This window comes from Nyctibius grandis, chromosome 3 (assembly GCF_013368605.1).
Source record: "Nyctibius grandis isolate bNycGra1 chromosome 3, bNycGra1.pri, whole genome shotgun sequence".
NCBI classification, from domain to species: Eukaryota; Metazoa; Chordata; class Aves; order Nyctibiiformes; family Nyctibiidae; genus Nyctibius; species Nyctibius grandis.
The window spans coordinates 99,569,193-99,591,723 of NC_090660.1; the positions used below are offsets into that span (position 1 = coordinate 99,569,193).

Sequence of the window (22,531 nt, forward strand, 5' to 3'; positions counted from 1 at the left end):
ACGTCAAAAAGTTCGTTTCATGTCTTGCAACATGCTTACTTCCACGCATTTGTTGGAGCCACCAAATTCTCCAGTTCCCAGGGTATGTAAGTTTTGGCCCTACCATTTCTGACAAGTGTTTTAAGCACTGGAAGCTGCTTTCTCCTTTACATCCCCCTTTCTGGCACCTAGCCCCTTCCCCGTCTCACTCAATGGTAACTAGATCCCAGCTAGCTATTCTCTCTCCCAGCAATACAATCTTTCAAACACACTTGAGGTGTACTTCCCATTGTGGCAAAACAACAAAAACCATTGAATGCTCAAAGACGATAAAGAATATCCATCTCTCCATGATAATTAGTGCAGAGTCTGATTGTGGGTGATCCTCCCCACCCTACTCAGCACAACTGCAGACAGCTTCCCCCATGCATTTCAGCAGTGGCCATGAGAAGGCAAAAGCTGCCATTTGGCTTTGCACAAAAAAGAGACTGGCAAAGCTGTACTGCCTGTAATTGGAAAATCTGGAGTTACCTTCACAATGAAGTGCTCTCTCTGCATTTTTGTTCATCCTTCTCTCTAGGTATTTGTAATCTGAGTGTTTTTTACAATTTAACATATTTTTACAAGTGTCTATACTAGCAGGTTTTCATGCCAGTATTCATACCTTTACATGCCTCAGGAAACTGATGTCCTGACACTCATAGACAGTCAAGCAACAAAAAGGTGGTTCTGCATCACTCCTTCTATTTCTTCTAAAGTCAAGTAGCACAAACTCCCAATTACCTTGCCACCATCTAATGCCTATGAAGAATTCTCTTCCTCTGCCTTGCAAAAGACAATCATGATTGACTTGTTTCACACAGAACACATGAACTGCTCCCATGGAGGGTTGGATCTACAAACTCTTATCCTAAATGTCTAGAAGACTGGCACCATCAGCAGACTCCAGGTCGTTAATCCCTTCTATGTGCACTGTTTTTCAGAGGTCATTTATGCCTCTACCCATCTGTCACATCATGATCTTTCAGGCTTCCTCCAATCTGATTTTATCCATCTGTTGAAGCAGTCCGGTGTGGTATTAAGAAACACTGGTTCCTTCCATGTGATAATGATGTTATCAAAGCTATGCAGTTTACCACTGTCTGGGAGTTTTGACCTTGCATCAGCAAAGTTCTTCTTGTATCCTGTCATGACAGGATACTACATAGACCCCTTTTGAGATACTCAGGCAAGTCTCTCTCTGAAGTACAGAAAGCCAGTAAAGACACTCCTGTCAATCCTTCTATACTATTAAGATAATTCTTTGACACAGAAATTCTGCATCTTTATTCTCCAAGCAAGTATTATTTCACTAGCACTTTGAAACATCTGAAGAGAACCATTTAAAAGGCTTTTATTCAACAGGCGATGAAAAGATCCCAGGAACCTGATAGACCTGCTCCTCTAAGCTTGTTCCATAAGCGTCTTTTCTTTGTCCCTCTTGGCAATTATCTCAACTTTTTGGCGTGATCTGTTATATTTGCAACAGAACTTCTCGACTGAGATTCCGCCATCTTTATCATTCTTTCTCCTTGGCCAGGCAGAAAGTTGTTTTACAGCTAGATTTCCTAGCTGCCATCTTGCTTAACAGTATTGAGAGTAAATAACCTCAAGCCTTCCTAATATCTCCTGGCCTTTCTTCAGCACCTCACACTTCAGGCTGAGTGCCACGGGCTTGTGGCAAACTTTCTGTTTGCTCATCTCAGGAAAACTTTCACTACACTGTCACTTACTGGGGCTTGCGGTTCATACATCTTCCAGAGCCATTTAATGTTACAAGTTAAGAACTTTGTTATTGATGAGACATCTGTCCTGGGTAAGTTCCAGTATCGAGACTCTGCATTATTTATCCAGACAGAGCTGATCATAGTCCTGTAGTGACATTTGAAGCCTTGCAGGTCCATTTTCTACTTCGTTTGTACTTTAATCTCATATTGCAGCGGGTGGAGGCACGGGAATCTTACCAAAATGTTGCAGTCATTTTCCTTGTTTTGCATGCTGTATTACAACGTGCAGGTTGTATTCAGCACGCAGTTGTTTTTGCTCTCCATGCTGCTTCTACTGACCATGCTGCTTCTACATGAAGCCCTTTTTTTCCGTTCTGTGTATCATGGCTTGAGACAACAATCCCCTGCTCTGATGCTCCCACCTTATTTGTCCACAGGATTTTTAGTAATTCTGCAGTGTCAAGCTGGTACTAAACATACTTAGTTATCAGTCAGGAGAAAGATTATGCTGCAAATGTTGTTAAAGAGACCTCTGTGATTCACAAAAAATCATGTTTCACCTATTTTCCAACATCATTGTCTGCGACAATGATTTACTAAATATTTGGGGAAGAAAAATTTTTAAAATTCAATTGAGCTTTAAACAATTATTTCTTGAACAAATGAACAATTTTATTACCTAAAATAGTATTATGAGTGTTAGTGAAATAGAGGAAATTTAAAGTGGCTGATTGGTTAGCATGATTTAAAACGTAAAGTTTTGGAATATACCTAGCAGCCAATAACTGCCTGGATCTGTTAACAGAAATGAAGAGAACAGGAAATATATATCCCTTTGAAATGTGATTAGTGTTTGCAGATGGGAGGAAAAGTTTGCTATGGCTTGCTGTGTTTTATTCCCCTCTCACTTGCTGCTTCCTTAGTGTTAAATTCCTTTTCATTATGACAAAGGTACATCTGAAGACAATATGTTTTATTCTGATACATGGATTTGAAATAAATCCCCAACAAAAAAACTAAGACATTTGAAAAACTCAGACTAACATGCAGAATTTCAAGGGAATGTAAAATTTTATTTCTGGGAGAAGCATATAATTAATTATAACTTAGGGCATCTACGCAGAATACTACTTCCAGAGAAGCTGCATGAGTATTTGTTAGGTTTATAAAATACCATTTTTCCAGCTACCTCTTTTGTATCACAAACTCAAGGTCCAGTATAACATTTTCAATTTCAACTGTAGAAGTGTGCTGGGTAAAGACATGTCCTGATCGTAGGTGTGGACACAGGTGTGGTTGTTTTTCTCTTCTACTCAAGGTTATGTCCACAAAGATATAGGTACAAACTAATAATAGTACCACTAGAGCTGAGATTCTGTGTTATATTCTAGGCAACAAGATTTGCTGATGGAAGAAAATAAAGAGGAGGCTGTGACCAAAGGCTGCATGGTACTTAAAGCTGAATGTCCTCAACATGTTGATTTTGAAGTCATTGTTACCTGACTCTGCCATCAAATAGCTAGTGAAACCTAGAAAACTTTTGCATGGCCATAGCTAGTTTCATTGAAGCATGAGGTCCCGCAGACCTGGAGTTTTGTATCTGGGAAGAGGCAGAGTATGAGCAAAATATTCTGTGAAAAAAATTAACATTGCCTTTCAGTTTCTGTTGCAATTTTCCGTAATTCATTTTGAAGGATAACATAATTTTAATAAAAATGGTATGAATATTCAAGTAGGATGGTCAACATATCTGGTCAATATACATGTACTTTCCTGAACTGAAGGCAATATTTTGGGGGATAGCCTCCATTTAAAATGTTTTAAGGCAATAAAAGAGCAAAATAAAAGCAGTTTCAGGCTGTTGAATCTGGTCTAAAGACACATTACACCTGTATTTCCTCAGTGGTACAACTCAGCTCCTGTGTTCTTTTGCCTTAGGTTTTTATAGCTCACACATCTAACAAATATAAAGCCATCCTTTCTAGTGGGAACTAGACCAATGCTATTAAACAGTAATTATTTGCTGACTACAGTCATGACAGTCTGTTGAACGAACAACCTAGAGGTAAACTGGACTGTCAGCTACCACCAGCCACTTCACAGTAACTCTACAGTTTTGTAGGGTCTTGGTATTGTGGATTTATGGAACAGATCCACAGAGAGGACATTTCAAATTGTCAAGTTTAACTCAGTATGAAAGGCAATAATTGTTTAATAAATAGTCATATTTTATTGGCATTCTCCCCTATTGCTTCTTAATACACTTAGAGAAAACCAGTGTAAGACTTAGGTGTCTTGGATAGCAGACTGACTACTATGAGCAGAGGCTGAGAGAGCTGGGACTGTTCAGCCTGTGGAAAAGAATGGTTGGAAGGATCTTATCCATGTGTATAAACACCTGATGGGAGGGAATGAAGAAGACAGAGACAAGCTCTTCTCCGTGGTGGCCTGGGTCAGGACAAGAGGCAATGGGCACAAATTGGAATACAGGAAGTTCCACTTGAACATAAGGAAATATGTTTTCATTGTGAGGGTGTTCAAGCATGTGAGCAGGGTGCCCTGGAAGGTCGTTGAGGCTCCATCCTTGGAGATACTCAAAACCCAACTGGCCATGTTCCTGGACAGCCTGCTCTAGGTGGCCCTGCTTGAGCAGGGGGCTGGACCAGGTGACCTCCAGAAGTCCTGCCAACCTCAACCACCCTGTGACTAGGGAAAGACGAGGTAAGAAATTATTTCTCCCAAATAAGCACACCTGCAAAATATTTATGATAAAACACAATTTAAAGTACCTAACATAACATATATGAAGTATTATTTTTAAACAGGTGGGTATTAGACAAACAATGCCTTGAAACTTGTTAACCTAGTCGGATTTCTGCTAATTACCTCATGTGCATATCACACGAGAAACCTGACAGGGCACGGTGGGCAGCTCCGGGCGGGGTGGAAGGCCGGGCTATCACCACCGCCGCCCTCGGTACCGCAGACGGGTGTAATTCACCTCAGGAACCGGAGCCCCCCCTCCTCGGTCGAAGCGAGGCCGCAGGTGTGCCTCTGCCGGCGGCGGGAAGGCGGCGCGGCCTGTGCGGGGAGGCCCCGCGCCGGAGGGCGGCGTGCGGCCCCCGCCTTTCTCTGAGGGGCTGTGCGCGGCGGGCCAAGGCAGGCTCGGGCGGCCCCTCCTGCAGCCGCCCCCCTCGCCCCCGGCCCAAGGAGGTGTCTCCCCGCCGCTGCTCCGCCTTCCCCGCTCATCCTGCCCGCGCCGGTGCCAGGCCAGGGCTCCCCTCCCCGCCTTCCCTGGGGGAGGCGGCGCATCCCGCATCCTCTTGCGGGGAGCGGGCGCGGCGCTGCCCCTCGCCTCGGCGCACGGGGACGCGGCGGGGCTGGGAGGAGGAAGCGGCGGCCGTCCCTCCCTCTCTCCCGGTGCTGGCGGCGGCTCCTCCTCCCGCGTGTCACCCGCTGCTGCATGTGAGCGGGGAGGAGGGACGGCGCAGCGCGGGCCCCAGTGTGGCGGCGGCGACAGGAGGAGGAGCGGGAGCTGCGGCGCGGCGTCCCCCCGCAGCCTCATCGCTGGGCCCCGCCGGCGCCCCGAGCCCGCCGGCACCCCCCATGCCCGTGTGGTGCTGCCGCTGCTCCTTGGCCGGTCACGTCAGGTGAGGCGGCGGTGGGTCAGGGCGGCTGCCCGCTGCCCCCTCCCCGGCGCGGGAGCCGGGCCGCCGGGGGAGTGGGGTGAGGGGGCTGTGGCGGGGGCGGTGCCGGGAAGGACGGGGACGCCAGCGGGCGGGGAGCGCAGCCACCGCCCCGGTGCTGCGGCCCCCGCGGGGCTGCTGCGTGGCGGCGGGCGGCCGCGGGTCTCGCCGGCCCCGCACACCCCCACCGCTGCGCCGCTGCCTGGGTGTGCCGGCGGGCAGGGGCGCTGGGCGGGCGAAGCGCGGCGCCGGCGGCGAGGGGATGGAGGTGGCGGCCCGGGAAGGCGCGCTGTGACCTTGGGCAAGGCTGGAGCGCAGCCGGGGCTGGGAGGAAACCGACGCCTGGTGATGCTCGGGTTCGCTCCCGGGCTCCGAGCGCTGCACCGTCGGGGATCCCGGTCCTGGCGGGCATCGGTCTTCGCAGCTCCTTAAAAAAACCTCAGCAATCTGACGGTGTTAAATTTGCTTCCCGAAGTGTCATCTTGAGACCAAATTTAAATTCCTTTTATATAACGAGTTTTCTGTTAGCCGCCCACTACAGTCACTTAATTTTTTTGCTAAAAGTATGTAGGGAATTCTGGGATCTTTCAAAACTGCTACCTGAAAAAGGCACCTCTTATTTTAATAACTTGCAGTAAATTAAGACAGTTATTATGAAATAATTATTTTTCTCCTTTTCAAAGGGAGAACAACGTTTATGTATATGCTGTGGTTTTTCTCTTAATGAGTTTTTCACATTAATTAAAAATAAAAGTAACTGAAAAGCATTAAAAAGCAAAAAAAAAAAAAATTACCATGTTTAGAATCTATATGTTTGACAGGATGTAATTCTCGAGGTTATTTGCTATGACCAGCATAAGGTAAACTAAGCACTAGCTTTGGAACTGACTCATCTTTGTGCCCACTTGCATCTCTGCAGGACTAGAGCCACAGATATTTTTACCAAATCCGCACCACTGCAAAGCTGTCTGCCATGAGTTTTTACCAAGACGAAAAATTCTGGTACTTGGTGCCTTTCAGTGTTGTTCAGAAGGTAGGAAGATGGTGGTCCCCAACTTAAGATCTTACTGAGTTCTGGTATGGTGTTCTTGCAAAGGAAGAACATGCTCCCGACAGCAGTCCTTCATGTGCTTCATGTGCACAATAGCTGAGAAATTGTGTGTTGTATGCGGACGTTTCTGTGCAAAATGAGATTCTGCGCTCTACCAGTTGGGTAGTTTGTGATACACTATCTAAGCTGCAGAGAAGCAATGTTTTTATTGTTAAAGATTCTTTTGTAGCCTACAGCTCTCTGCATATGTCCCATAAAGAGGTTTTAAATGTTTCTTTTGATTTTTATCTTCCATCTAGCACAGCAAGTATATTAAAACCACACTAGAACATGCATGCTCTCTTTAAGCCTGTGTTTGCAAAGCATAGTGTAGTGTTGCCTTAGTTAACTTCGAGCAAAGGCTGGAAAATAATATAGTCTACCTGTGCCTATCTAAAAGAGGAGGTGAAAAAAGCAGTATGATAATTAGATAACCTCTTTCTGCCTTCTGCTCGTCTTCATCTAACTCACGCTGTTTGTATGTTACGCGTCTCCAAGATCACGAAGAGCTAATGCGCAGCTGTAATAAAACAGTAAGCATTTAATTTGCAACTTTTTTTTGTTGTAGTGCGGGAAATACAGATATAAAGTACTTGCTTTCTGAAATAAATACAACCTTAGAATAGCTCCCTACCCTTTTTAACAAGGAAATAATCATCAGAGAGCTCTTACACTGTGCACCAGTGCTGTTATTACTGTACAGCTCTGTCTCTAGTGTTACTTCAGACTTCACCATTGAGGAAAGGCTTTTGAAATACGTAGCAGAACCTTCAGTGTTGTGGGAGTTGAGGCAGCACATAATGTACGTGGCTTCTTGAAGGCCGTGGGAATGGGATCTTCCCATGTAGAAAGTAATTCCTGAAATATGAGAATAGCTTTAAGATATGCAGATTCTTAGGAAATAAATAAGAGTAGTTTTATTTATTAAGTTAATTATTAAAACTGTGTTTGAAAAGAGAAAATTGTTTAGATCAGTTGACTGGGGTACTTTTAATGAAAAAGTTGTTAAGTCTTTATTTTGAAGACTTAATAAAATAACTGCCAATAACAGACTATTTTAATTTGCCCCTGCCTTTCTAGCTAAACAGATAGTGCGTGCTTCTTCAATGACCTGGAAAGGCTTCAGAAAGGACTCCTAAATAATTAAGCAGCAAACAATATAAAACAAGTCTTCGTAGTCTAGAAGCACGTTTAGATGGTGAAGAGTTACGAGAGGAACCTAAGTGGATGTTGCAAAGAAAGAACTGAGAAATCTAGGAAAACGACTAGGGGTGAAAGCAGTCTGCTGTGCAGTAGCTGACCTGACTGCATGGCAATTCCTTTTATAAAAAGTTTTAACAGTGGTAAAATGGGCTGTGTCTAGGGCTTCCAGGGATCACACTTTTCTCCATCTTCACACGACTGCCAGCTTTAACCAGCCTTACTTCTACCCGAACAGAAATTTGTTGAGGCAAAGTCCCCTGTGTTGCTCAGTAGGTAGGAAGGGACTGAACGGCTGCTGTTGTACCTGAGCTGCTCCTTCAGCCTTTGGCTGGTCTTAATGTTGTTAATTGGCCAGGCAGTGTGTATCTCTCCTCTTTTGATAAGGATAATGAAGAATGAGTTCTGCTGTGTGAGGGATCAAAATAATGCTTGTAGGTGATATTTTGGTTTTGTGAACTAAAATTAGAAATCTGCATCTCTGCAGAGCCATCTGTGCCTTTGTTATCCTTCTGTAGACTTTCTAGGAGAAAGTGGACTTTTTTAAAAACGTCTGTTAGAAGAGCTGTGCTGAAGAGTAAAATTTTGTAGATTGGATGGAGCATATTTGTTTTGGTCTTGGTTTTGCCAGTTCTATAGATCTTAAAATAAAGTATCAAAAGCAGCTTCATTTTTGAAGAGACTGTTCTGACAACAGTTCAACTGTTTCATTGTAGTTTTCTCCCATCTGTCCTTCTTAATTAGAAGTTACAGCAGCCCTGAAACCGAAGGACAGCTTTTGAATTCCTTTGTCCAGTATTTTGGAGATAGCCTTGGGAGGAAGGTTAAAAGAATGCCTTTAATTGAAGAAACTGTTCTGCCTGGGGACTCCCTCCTTACTCTGCCTGTAGTAATAATAGGTGAGTTTTTTCACTTTTTTTAAGATTCTCTGTCATTGCCATTGCTTTTATAGACCTGCTGTATGAAGTCATTTATCATTAAATAACTAATGCTTAGCATCCTTACACTGAAGATGTTTATTAGAGTAACACAGTTGTTAATGATTAATAATAGTACCATAAAATTATGTTAAGGGACTTGCTATTGGAGTATATTTGAATTCAAATTGTGCTTTGACAAAATGAGATGCATTATTTGGCAGCAGATACGTGAGTCTTAACGGAAGAACTGTTTTGATTCTAGTGTTAATCACAGAGTTTGATTAATGTGATACGTCTACTTCAGGTTGCATGCAGGTTGTTCATGGTGCACTAGTAGAAATTTCTGGGGTCTGATGGGAAATTGAAAAGCATAACGTAAAATGTGTGCTGTATGTTGATTAGATGCTAACCTGTCTCATTAATTGCCTTTTTCTTTGTTGCATCCATCACTAATGTCTATATATTGTCCCATCTTTTCCAAAATGAAGCCAAGTCAATTCAACCAGTTTAAAACAATAAATTGTAGTCTTGATTAAATAGTTAAAGGCTTGTATTTGTAAAATCTTTCTGAATGACAGGAGAGAGAGGGAGCAGGCTTTTTAGGTACATACCTTAATTGAGAGTTTCAGCATGATTTGTATTGGGCCAAGGTTTTTCAGCAACAGCTGGTCACCAGCTCCTTACCATCATGATGTGATGAGGGGATAAAGAAAAGATCTGGAGTAAAGGAGGTTTTCAATAATCTAGTCCAAAGCTGTTGGGACTACAGCAAACCAACAGCTTTAATTGTACCTGCAAACAACCAGAGATTCCAGAGAATGGTGTTTCAATGGAATGGGCTCACAGTAAATATCCGCAACTTTGAAAGACTGGTGTTTGTACAGTGCCTGTTCTCAAAGCCCTCTTCATGATAGCTTAAAATAGTGCTCATGTAATACACTTACGTGGATGTGACAGACGTGAATCACTTGCTGAGTTCTGCATCATAGTTGAAGAGCAACAGTTTCCTGGCATATTGTCAGCCTTAGCATAGGTTTGCCATATGGTTAATGACTCAGTTTTCACTGTTTAGTTTTGCAAATACGCATTATGCAAATACCTGTGCTCAATACTTATTTTGTCTAGAATGCCTTTCTATGTGCTGACACCAAACACAGCTGCTTGAGAAACAAATACGTCGTCCAAATGCTTTTTCACAGATACGTTTGAGATGATACTTCATAAGCTGATCTTCTCCATTGGCAGCCTATTATCACTAATTCATTTGCTGTCTGAAGGGACTTAAAATGAATCTAAAATGATTTAATAATATAGTAGAAGAATACAAAAATAGTTGTCGTCCCCCACATACACATAGACACACGCACACACACACTGTCTACTGGTTTAATCTTCACAGAATCACAGAATGTTGGGTATTGGAAGGGACCTCGAAAGATGATCTAGTCCAATCCCCCTGCCGGAGCAGGATTACCTAGATCATATCACACAGGAACGGGTCCAGGTGGGTTTTGAATGTCTCCAGAGAAGGAGACTCCACAACCTCTCTGGGCAGCCTGTTCCAGTGTTCAGTTACCCTCACTGTAAAGAAGTTTTTCCTCATATTTATGTGGAACCTCCTGTGTTCCAGCTTGTACCTGTTGCCCCTTGTCCTGTCAATAGATGTCACTGAGAAGAGCCTGGCTCCATCCTCATCACAGAATCACAGAATCACAGAATGTTAGGGATTGGAAGGGACCTCGAAAGATCATCTAGTCCAATCCCCCTGCCAGAGCAGGATTGCCTAGACCATATCACACAGGAACGCGTCCAGGCGGGTTTTGAATGTCTCCAGAGAAGGAGGCTCCACAACCTCTCTGGGCAGCCTGTTCCAGTGTTCGGTCACCCTCACCGTAAAGAAGTTTTTCCTCATATTTATGCGGAACCTCCTGTGTTCCAGCTTGCACCCATTGCCCCTTGTCCTGTCAAGGGATGTCACTGAGAAGAGCCTGGCTCCATCCTCATGACACTTGCCCTTTACATATTTATAAACATTAATGAGGTCCCCCCTCAGTCTCCTCTTGTCCAAGCTAAAGAGACCCAGCTCCCTCAGCCTCTCCTCATAAGGGATATGTTCCACTCCCTTAATCATCTTCATGGCTCTGCGCTGGACTCTCTCTAGCAGTTCCCTGTCCTTCTTGAACTGAGGGGCCCAGAACTGGACACAATACTCCAGATGCGGCCTCACCAGGGCAGAATAGAGGGGGAGGAGAACCTCTCTTGACCTGCTAACCACACCCCTTCTAATACACCCCAGGATGCCATTGGCCTTCTTGGCCACAAGGGCACATTGCTGGCTCATGGTCATCCTGCTGTCCACTAGGACCCCCAGGTCCCTTTCCCCTACGCTGGTCTCCAACAGGTCTGTCCCCAACTTGCACTCATACATGGGGTTGTTCTTGCCCAGATGCAGGACTCTACACTTGCCCTTGTTATATTTCATTAAATTTCTCCCCGCCCAACTCTCCAGCCTGTCTAGGTCCCTCTGAATGGCTGCGCAGCCTTCCGGCGCGTCAGCCACTCCTCCCAGTTTTGTGTCATCAGCGAACTTGCTGACAGTGCACTCTATTCCCTCATCCAAGTCATTAATGAATATATTGAATAGTACTGGTCCCAGTACCGATCCTTGATGGACTCCGCTAGACACAGGTCTCCTACTGGACTCTGTCCCATTGACCACCACTCTCTGGCTTCTTTCCTTCAGCCAGTTCACAATCCACCTCACTACCCGATCATCCAGACCACACTTCCTCAGTTTAGCTGCGAGGATGCTGTGGGAGACCGTGTCAAACGCTTTACTGAAATCGAGATAGACCACATCCACAGCTTTACCATCATCTATCCACCTGGTTACGTCCTCATAAAAGGCTATCAAGTTGGTTAAGCATGACTTCCCCTTGGTGAAGCCATGTTGACTGCCCCTAATGATCCCCCTATCCTCGATGTGCCTAGAGACAGCACCAAGGACAAGTTGTTCATTACCTTTCCGGGGATGGAGGTGAGGCTGACCGGTCTATAGTTACCTGCGTCCTCCTTCTTGCCCTTTTTGAAGACTGGAGTGACATTTGCTTTCCTCCAGTCCTCAGGCACCTCTCCCGTTGCCCACGACTTAGCAAAGATGATGGAGAGTGGCCTAGCAATGACTTCTGCCAGATCCCTCAGCACCCGAGGGTGCATCCCATCAGGGCCCATGGATTTATGGACGTCCAGGTTGCTTAACTGGTCCCTGACCCAGCCCTCATCTACCAAGACAGACTCCTCCTCTATCCTGACTTCCTCTGGGGCCGCAGGGGTCCAGGGCTCCTCAGGACAGCCTCCAGCAGTATAGACAGAGGCAAAGAAGGCATTCAGTAACTCCGCCTTCTTTTTATCCTCTGTCTCCAGGGCCTCCACCTCATTCATCAGTGGGCCTACATTGCCTCTAGTGTTAGTTTTACCTGCAATGTATTTGAAGAAGCCCTTTCTGTTGTCCTTGACCTCTCTTGCAAGGTTTAATTCCAAGGAGGCCTTAGCTTTCCTAGTTGCCTCCCTACATTCTCTGACAACAGACTTATATTCCTCCCAAGTGGCCAGCCCCTCCTTCCATGATCTGTACACTCTCTTCTTCCACTTGAGTTTGCCCAGCAGTTCCCTGTTTAACCATGCAGGTCTCCTGGTACCCTTCCTTGATTTCCTACCTGCTGGGATGCTCTGATCTTGAGCTCGGAAGAAGCAGTCCTTGAATGCTAACCAACTATCTTGGGCCCCCTTACCTTCTAGTACCCTGTCCCATGGGATTTCCCCTAGCAATTGCTTGAAGAGGCCAAAGTTGGCCCTCCTGAAGTCCAGGGTTGTGATTTTGCTAGATATTCTGTTCCTGCCACATGAGATCCTGAACTCCACCATCTCATGGTCACTACAACCAAGGCTGCCCTCAACCTTCACCTCTTCAACCAGACCCTCCTTGTTAGTGAGAACAAGATCCAGCAGCGCTCCTGTCCTAGTTGGCTCATCCACCATTTGCATCAGAAAGTTATCATCAATGCACTGGAGGAACCTCCTGGACTGAGGATGGCTGGCTGAGTAGGCCTCCCAGCAAATATCAGGGTAGTTGAAATGCCCCACAACAACCAGGCCCTGTAATTGCGAGACTGCTCTCAGCTGCCTGTAGAAGGCCTCATCAAGCTTCTCAGCCTAGTCTGGTGGCCTGTAATAGACACCCACAACAGTATCACCCCTGCCAGCCTGCCCCTTAATTCGCACCCACAAACTCTCAACTGGCTCCTGATCCGCCCCTGGACAGAACTCAATACATTCTAGCTGCTCACTCACATAAAGAGCAACTCCACCACCTCTCCTTACTGGCCTGTCTTTCCTGAACAGGACATAGCCATCCATGACCACATTCCAGTCATGCGAGTTGTCCCACCAAGTCTCTGTAATTGCCACTAAATCATAGCCCCCCGACCGAACACGGATTTCTAACTCCTCCTGTTTATTCCCCATGCTGCGTGCATTGGTGTACAGGCATTTCAGGGAGCGAGCTGAGCGCACCGATTTCACCCCAGGGGGATGGGAGGCCTCCTGGTCTACCTCAACACTAGAGCGTTGCCCCAGTGGTGCAAGCCCAGCTACAACCCCATCCCCCTTCGAATCTAGTTTAAAGCTCTCCAAATGAGCCCTGCTAATTCCTGTCCCAGAACCCTTTTGCCCCTATGACATAAACCTTTCCCATGTATTACGGTCACGCCTGGTGTCTTATAAAACCAGCCATTATCAAAGAAGCCGAAGCCCTGCCTGTAGCACCAGTCTCGTAGCCAGGCATTTATAGAGAGAATCCTACTATTCCATCCCACGTCATCACCTGAAAATGGGAGGAGGGAGGAGGGAGGAGAAAACAACTTGTGCCCCAGACTCTTTCACCAACCGTCCTAAGGCCTTGAAGTCTTTCTTCATCCCCCTCAGACTACGGGATGCAGCTTCCTCCCCACCTGTCTGGAAGATCAGCAGCGGATCTTCTCTGTATGATTCCTGTAAAGCTGGAGTTAAACATACTTTTAGCTTCCTAGTGCCACCATCTTCTCATTGCACTATTAATCAGAAAGAAAAAAATGGCACATGTATAAGCAGTTAATGATGGAGCAGTAACTTATATCATTGCCCTTTCTTTAACTTCACCATCGCCTTTTTCCCTATATGATGCCCAATTTAAGATTTTATTCTAAGCTTGTGCTGCATATTGTACTGCAGTTCGGCACAGAGTACTAAGCTACTGTGGTGATATTAAGTAACTTCTGTCCTGTACCTGTCTTCGAGAAATTGGGAAGAAACAAATATGTTCTATTTGAATGAGTTGGGATTGAAGAATTTCATTTTGGAGCTCTAAGTCTAGAGGATGTTCTGTGCTAAACACTTTTATCTTCTGCACTAGTTTTGATCGTTATTGTCTAAACACAATGTCTTAAATTTTCATCCAAATAACAAGGCAGTTAGGATGATTGAAGTTGATTATTTGCTTTAAATTTAGACACATAGTATAAAGGTGATTGTATTTTAGTTTACTGTTAACCAGGAGAAGCTTCTGCTGCTATTCAAACAGAATATTAACTGCTGCTTAAATGAACAGGGCCATGTTTGGGGGTATGTTGATTGTATATTTAAAGTTTCTGTAATAGTCATATCTCTCAGTTGCAATCAGAGCTGTTATTGGAGGCATCGTGTGTAAATAAAGAGCAAACTCCTCAGGTATAAATTTCTCATTTCAAAAAAGATTTTTTTTCTTCCCCCAAGGATTTTTTGAGAAAATCATAGCAAGTCTAATTGCAGACATTGCAGCTGAACCTTCATCTTGGTGTGTTCTTGAGAGCATATCCATCAGGGAATTTCTTTCCTTTGGACTCAATCTGCTCGAAGAATAGGAACTGGGTTTGTATTGGCTCTCTGGATGGTCCTAGGGGAGGGGCTAGGGAGCTCAGTGATAGTAATTCACCTTAATATAATCCCATCCTCAGTCATTTCCTTGGCCCTTGCCAGCCTTTGTTTTGGCACCTTTTGTTATCCATTTGGTTCTTTTTAGTCTTATCTAGTAGGAATAATCTTTAGCACGGCATCCTTGGATATGGCACACATTCTTCTCTTTCCATTGTGGTCTAGCTTCCTTTACACCCCAGTAGGAAAAAAAAAACTAGCTATGCACTTGTAAAAAGAAACAAAATTCTTTACTGTGCACAAGATATAATTCTAAAAATAGTTAAGAATTTACTCAGTTGTGGGAATGCTTGTGAACTATAGGTACGATTAGAGTGTTTTCACAACTTCTATGGTTTCATTATGGATGGTTTCAATATATTACTAAGGTTCTCTCTCACATCCATTTGTGTGGCAAGTGGGTGACAGGAGGGGCTTGCATCCGTTTTAAGCTTTAAATTCCTGGACTGAAGCATACCCAGCTATCTCATGCTGATCTGTTTGTGGAAGGGTAGAACAGTATGAGAGTAAAGAGCGTTTTCACTGTCTGAAAGATTCTTTACGGTCTTTTTTGTAAATGGCAAAATAGGAACCAAAGTGGTTTGGGAAATAATATAAGCAGGATCACCAATACTTAAACCTTTTATTACAAACTTTTGATTTAACTGTCTTGAAGATCCCAGTGATGGAAATCCACACCTTTCCTAGACAGTCTTTTTCCTTACAGTACACAGGCACTCTAGTGCCTTCATTTTTGCCTCCATATTCTGGTACAAAAACTAGATTACTTGGTAGGAGCCATTGTGCAGTCTCACATACTTATTTGGGTTCTAGGCCTTTGGAGAAAAAATGCTTATTGAAGATTTTGTACAATTTAGCAGTCCCAGCCTTTAAAGAGCTCATCTGTGGTAAGCCTACATGATTTTTGTGTAGCCCGTGGCTGTGACCGGTCTACACACTCAGCATTGTAATAAAGTTTGGGACATAATGCTACTGGGGACCAGAGTGATGAGTGTAGGCTGGTGGAGGAGGAAAAAGAGCTCCGATGTATGAGGAGACTGGGAATGAACAGGGTTTCAGGAAACTGATGGGGGACTTAGGGGCTGGGAAATCAGAAAAGGGAGAAGAGACAGAAGGACAGTACCGCATCATACTACTTTAGTCTGATTTTGTTGCTGCTTATTTAGTGACTTACAAACTTTAGATTATTGACATTTTTACTAAAGCAGTAACTTCTTTCTTTAACAGGAAATGGACCTTCGGGAATTTGTCTTTCTTACCTGCTGTCTGGATACAGGCCATATTTATCTCCTGAAGCTATACACCCAAACCCCATTCTACATACGAAATTAGAAGCAGCTCGACATCTTTCCATTGTTGATCAAGTAAGCTTTGGTTGCCATCTTGTCCAGCTCTTTTCCTGTTGCAAGCTGGCTTATGAAACAGTAGGCTTTCTTTAACGATCCTGTCTAAAATGCTTTTGCAACTTACCTAAGTAGTGCCATAGACAAGAAAAAGCTTAATATTCTCAAAGAATTAGACCACAGTAAAGCTCAGTAACTGTGTGGCCTCAAACAACTAGCTTTATCTCTTGGCCTCTGTTTTTCCTACCTGTAAAATAAAGTGCACTATATACCTTCTTCAGTGGCTTGTAACAAATTATATATAGGGCACTACAGATGAAAAGCAATGCATTTTAAGAACTGCTTATCCAAAAAAAAATATGCAGATTGCATTGTGAAGAACCAGCTCACTTACCTAATCGTATTTCTAATGCATTAATAAGTTATTTTGTTATTCTGTTAATTTAAATAGAATAAACTCATGACCATTAGATCCAGTCCTGGGGCATGTGATGGTTTTTGTCGTTCTTCAGGGCTTTTGGTTTGTGACGTTTTTTGCTTTTACAGTCTGCCCTTTGTCGTGTTCTTACCGCTTGCCAAAAGTGTAAAGCACCACTTGGTCAGTGAGTAGCTAATGCAGGAATTTCAGCTTTCAAGTCCTAGGATGTTTGGGCACTATCGTAAAAGAACTCATGCTGCTAACCTACTTCAAGTACACATACTTCAAGTTAAAATCTTCCTACATAGCACAATTCTCATTAAGACTTCACTTTTTAGTAACATTAGGGATGTATATCCTCTACAAACACAACCCATTTTTCTTTTCTGAACAGTGTGCATCCTTCAGTGTTTGTGTTGCACTCACAACTGCTTTTGTGCTGTATTTGTTATCCTCATATACATCCCATTTTTCTGTCTCATTTGATAGTTAAATCTTCTCCATTATTTTACTCCCGACTTGCCCATTTGTTTGGCATGTTATTGTTTTCTACTCACTTCACTATAGTCCTGATGGATTACTCACAATACTATCACTAACTGTATTGCCTGTGTGACTGATTTATTTGAAATACAAACATGCATATGTGTTCGTAGTGGGGAAGTAGGGGTTGTTTGGCTTTGGGATTGGGTTTTGTTTTGTTTTGTTTTAGTGCTGTGCTGTTTGCATGTAATGTTGACCTCAAGTCTCAAGGTTTATTTTTTTGGCAGGAGAGTAAGTTGCCAAAGCTTTTGGCTACAGATGTTTCGTGTACTTCATCCTCGCCTGAGCCCCTGAGATTTTCCTAATTTAGGAAGCTAAACTGTCCTGTCTTTGTCAGCAAAAATTTGCCTTATGGCCAATTCTTTCATCAGATCTCTATTCTGTCTTCAAATATTTGCCATTGCATCACAAAGTTTTTAGAAGATGGCTGGTTAATAGATGCTGAAATATGAACATTTTAAAAGTCCTAGAAATTGTTCTCAACATGACCTGTTTTGTAATATATGCCTAGTTTTAATTATTTTTAAAAAATAATACTTATAATACCTCCTTTATTTCAAAATATAATAAAGTTAGTGTTGGAACTACTTAAGAGCTGTCAAAGGAGCTTTTTCTACTCAGTGTTTAAAATTTAATGTTTTTAAATTCCAGTTTTGCTTTATCAAAATGTAGCTCCTAGAAATACTAGCAATTCTTTGTTAAAAGCAGTCCACTATCTATAAATGTAAATGTTACTAAGTTGCTCTGATCTCTGAATATTTGTCCCTGTATTTTCTACAATGAATTTCAAATACTGACCTGCCCTGGTATTACTGTGTTACTAACATGTAATTTTTAAATTAGTAAAATGTATTATTCAGAGTTACAGAAGAACTGAATCATGGCAGTTATTTCTGGAAAGCGTTGTGATTGAGTCTCTACATTAAATACTTATTTCTACTTAAAATGAAACTTAAACTAATTGTCTTTTCTTTTGAAATTCAGCTTCTGTGTATCAGAACAGCCTGATGAACAGTAACAGTTACATGAAGAGATCAAACTTTCTTTCATATTTTAGGATCTGGAGTACCTGTCTGAAGGCCTTGAAGGACGCTCTTCAAACCCAGTTGCAGTGCTTTTTGATACACTGCTTCATCCTGATGCTGACTTTGGGTATGACTACCCGCCAGTTTTGCACTGGAAGCTGGAACAACATAATTATATTCCCCATATAGTGCTTGGTAAAGGACCGCCTGGTGGGGCTTGGCATGTGAGTAAAAACTTCATATCACCCCCCGTGACAGGGGGTTTTCTTACTGTCTAAGTTTTTTTTAGATAGTAATGGCAATTGCAGTTTCAACTGCTCGATTACTAAAGCCCAAATATGTTAGAGAGATGCAAAAGGAAGAAAAAGTTGTCCTTAATTTGGGGATTTTTGACCATGGCTGCTTATGTGGTCTTTTATTAGTTTTGATTTAATGAATTATGATGAAGAGTATTTTCTATTACTTTTTTCTCCTGTCTTTGCATTGTTTCCAGGTGCTGTTTATACAAAATCTTAAATGTTGATGTTCATATCCTGTTGGTTTCAGACTTCTTTCTTCTTGTTTTGTATTCTAAATAACTTGATTTTAGTTTCCCTTTCACTTGTTCTCTCTTCACCTTCTGCTTTATTAGATCATGTAGTTGCTCCTTAAAATAGTATCTAACTGTAACACGACAAGTAGTTCATCAACACTTCACGTAATGTCCTGGTATTATGTTAAGTTCTGCTATTTTATTGCTCTAAATGAGTACAATGAGAAGAACTTCACTGTGTTTTACATAAATGTATCAATTTGAAATGTATCTGGTCATGCATCTTGGTTTTTTCTCCATAGTCCATGGAAGGCTCTATGCTAACAATCAGTTTTGGAGACTGGATGGAATTGCCTGGCCTCACCTTTAAGGAGTGGGCAGCTAGCAAACGCAGGTAAAGATACTGCGTAATGTATTTGGGAAACCTACTTGCTATAAGAATCCACATAGCATTATTTTAAGAACTGGAAAACATTCAAGCTTCATTGTTCACAGGAGGTCGTCTTGTTTTGTTTATTAAATTGCCTGATGGCACTGGAAATTATTCTGCTGTGCTGTACTCTGGTGGACCAAAATGGACAACGGTTGGCCAGAGTAATTGCTTTGAGTGTATCATTGAAAGCATACGTACTAGCAGTGGTGTGTTTCAGCAGCATTTCGGAAAGAAGCGCTGTTACTGTAAGCAGTTTTGATCAGAGTTCAGGGAAGAATTTAAAATCTACAGAAGTATTGGAAGTTCCTCTTTCAACATGGAATGCAACTTAAGTTGCTGTGCACACTAGCTTTCATGTAATTCAGGAACTCCTGTATTTCGGTATGTGCTTTTACAGGAAAAGCTGCAGCATCTGAAATGTTACTATATATGACTTTTAAGAGCATAATTCAGTATTTCCAAGGTTGTTGTCTAGTAGTAAGTTTCTTGGAAGAAATTTAGGGAAGAAAAATTACTGTCTTGTACAAGCTCACTGTTTTTACTTCATTACACAATTAGTTCACAAAGGTCTGTGTCAGCAGATGAACGTAGGAACTCTACATAAGCTTTTTCTAAAATCTGAATTTTCTTGACTTTGTTCTAGCAAAATTAAAGGAAGTTGTTCTTCTACCACGTATGACAAAAGAAGAAGTAGAATGACTTGGGCATATGTCTTTAAGGGCAGACTGTTACTCATTTCAGGACAACACCTACAGCGAAGAAACTGTACCTTTGTTCTTTAATCACTTTCTTAGATAACAACAGTAGTCTTGCCTCCTTATTAACTGAAATCCCATAAGCTGCTTGTTATCTGAAGCTAATTTGTTTTATATTACAGTTTTCAACAATACTAAAACCAGAAATGCTGACCTGTTATACTACAATTAAACACACATATTTCAAAGTACTGAAGATAATGAAAACTTGTAGTTACGTAAAATAGTTTCCTAAGTTTCCTTGTAACAGGTGTTACACTGTCGCATTATCCTCTTCAATAAATATCTCATCAGGATTTTCAGAGTAGTAATTTGAACATTTAAAAGTACATATGCTATTACCTTGTTAATCTCTGAGAATGAGTAGCCTGATTTCTTGTAAATATGCTTTTAAGCATAATTCAGTGGCAATCATGTTCGCTACCGTTTCTTTTGCCGTCTTCCTAGAGCTTACTTCTAAAGAAGCAGCAGAATTCATACACCTGTTCAAAATAATTACATTTTCTTTTTTTATAATAAACATGAGAAAAGCATAGATGTAATATGAGGATTGCAGTGCAAAAATGTTTTTTATTGGACACTTATGCATCATAATCCTATTTACATAGTTGCATTAAGATTCTGTGTCATACTTGCTTTGTTCTTTCCTGTGATACAGAACTACTTAATTTGATACTTATTGAACTTCCCTGTACCCAAGGGAGAGGTCTTTTCCAAAGTATGATGAAGAATACTTGACTCAAGTAATATATCGAACCTAGATATTCAAAATTAGCACTTAACAGTTACTATGATATTTAATTACTTATATCCTAAGTAAGTACATTCTCACCGAGTACAAGTTTAGCCACTGTTGTATTGTTGACAGTCGTGATGCTAAACTGGCTTTGTAAACACTTCCATACAGACCTACTGTGATACTGCAGAGTTTTGTTATGCTTAATTTGTTAATCACCATACTTTACATTGTAAAGATTTACAACTATTAAAAAAAGTTAGCTTGTCTTGTATGTCAGGAATCAAGGGAACAAATAAATTGAATGCGTTTAAAAGATATTGAACTCAGTGTCAGTTACACTGAGCAAATTCAGTCCTCTTAAATTTCACTGCTATGTGGTATGTCATATATGATATTCAAATTACTGATAAGGTCTAAATATTAACTGGAACCATTCAATTCTGTTTCAGAAATATAAAGAGTAACCGAGTAATGCCAGAGGAAATAGCTTGTTATTATAAACACTATGTTAAAGTCATGGGCCTCCAAAAGAATTTCAGAGACAACGTTTACATAACATCAGTATCCAGGCTTTACCGAGAAAAGGATGATGAAGACAGAAGTCAACTAAATGAAAATATTTCAACACAGCATTTGGAAATGGAGGAAGGACAGAAATCACTGATTAAGAGAAACTGGGAAGTCAGAGGTTATCAGCGAGCAACAGATGGTTCTCATGTGCCCTTCTGCCTCTTTGCTGAGAATGTGGCTCTTGCCACAGGAACCTTTGATTCTCCTGGCCGACTACAAGTTGAAGGAGAAGACTTTCCTTTCGTGCTTCATTCCATGTCTGACTTCGGAGCTGCTATCAGCAAAGGAAAGTTGCGTGGGAAGGCAGACCCTGTGTTAATTGTGGGTGCTGGACTTACAGCAGCTGATGCAGTACTGTGTGCCTACAACAACAACATCCCAGTAATCCATGTATTTCGTAGAAGAGTTACTGATACAAGTCTGATTTTCAAACAGTTACCTAAAAAGCTTTACCCTGAATACCATAAGGTCTATCATATGATGTGTACTCAATCACACACTGTGGACTCTAGTCTACACTCTGCTTACACTAGTTTCCCTGAACACAATGTACTTTCCTTCAAGCCTGAAATGAAGTGTGTTCTTCAGAGTGCCTCTGGACTGAAGAAAATTTTGAAGTTTTCTGTAGCCTTAGTTCTGATAGGTTCTCACCCAAATCTTTCCTTTCTAAAGGACCAAGGACATAGTATAGGTCATCACTCTAATCAGCCCATCACATGCAAGGGGAATCCTATAGAGATTGATCCATACACCTATGAATGCACTAAAGAAGATAACCTCTTTGCTTTAGGTCCTCTGGTGGGAGACAACTTTGTACGGTTTTTAAAAGGAGGTGCGTTGGGCATTGCACGATGCTTGGCAATAAGACAAAAGAAGAAACATGAATTGATTGAAAGTGGGGATGGAGGAGGTGATGGGGTACCCTAAATGAGACATTAGAAACTTTCACATACAGGATTACAGACGTAGTCTAATAGAACACTCACTGACAGTGAAAGTTGATAGCAGTCACATTTCTGTTGTATACAAGTAACCTGCGCTTGTATTGCTTGGTAAAGGATGCTGATACTACAATACTTCACCTTTGCAAAATACAAAAAATTGATCTGCTATTACAACTGATCTCTACTCAGCTGGAATTACTTCCAGATAAACAGTAAATGAGACTAACTTACATTGACCTGCCTGTCATCTCTTGCTCAGCTAAAAGAGCAGACTTCCTCTGGGAAAAGCAATGCCTACCAGAGTGGCTTTACATTGTAGTGTCAAATGTGACAAAATATTTTTACCATGAAATCAAAATAACTTCTAAAGGCAGAAAGGTTGCTTAGTACAAAGTGATTCTTGGTCCTAAAGCAAATTTGGAGCCTTCTGCTTGAAACAAGGATTTTATTTATTTGTCATAGTAATACAGTAATACTTGGAATGAGCACTTAGTAAAATGTTTTTTCCTATAAGGATTTCTGTAAGCAAGAAGTATTCCTCAACAGTTATAAATTATCCTATTTGATAATTGGAATAAAAGA

General features: G+C 42.1%; 1 protein-coding gene across 1 annotated transcript; it reads left to right on the plus strand.

Moving 5' to 3' along the window:
- The first annotated feature begins 5,351 nt into the window (after positions 1–5,351).
- OSGIN2 (oxidative stress induced growth inhibitor family member 2) lies at positions 5,352–22,014 on the plus strand. The gene is made up of 6 exons (XM_068396624.1): positions 5,352–5,395; positions 8,466–8,620; positions 15,875–16,011; positions 18,009–18,200; positions 18,811–18,902; positions 20,885–22,014. Exons 1-6 carry the CDS (start codon positions 5,352–5,354, stop codon positions 21,930–21,932), a joined length of 1,668 nt encoding a protein of 555 aa, XP_068252725.1. The 3' UTR covers positions 21,933–22,014.
- Positions 22,015–22,531: the final 517 nt, after the last annotated feature.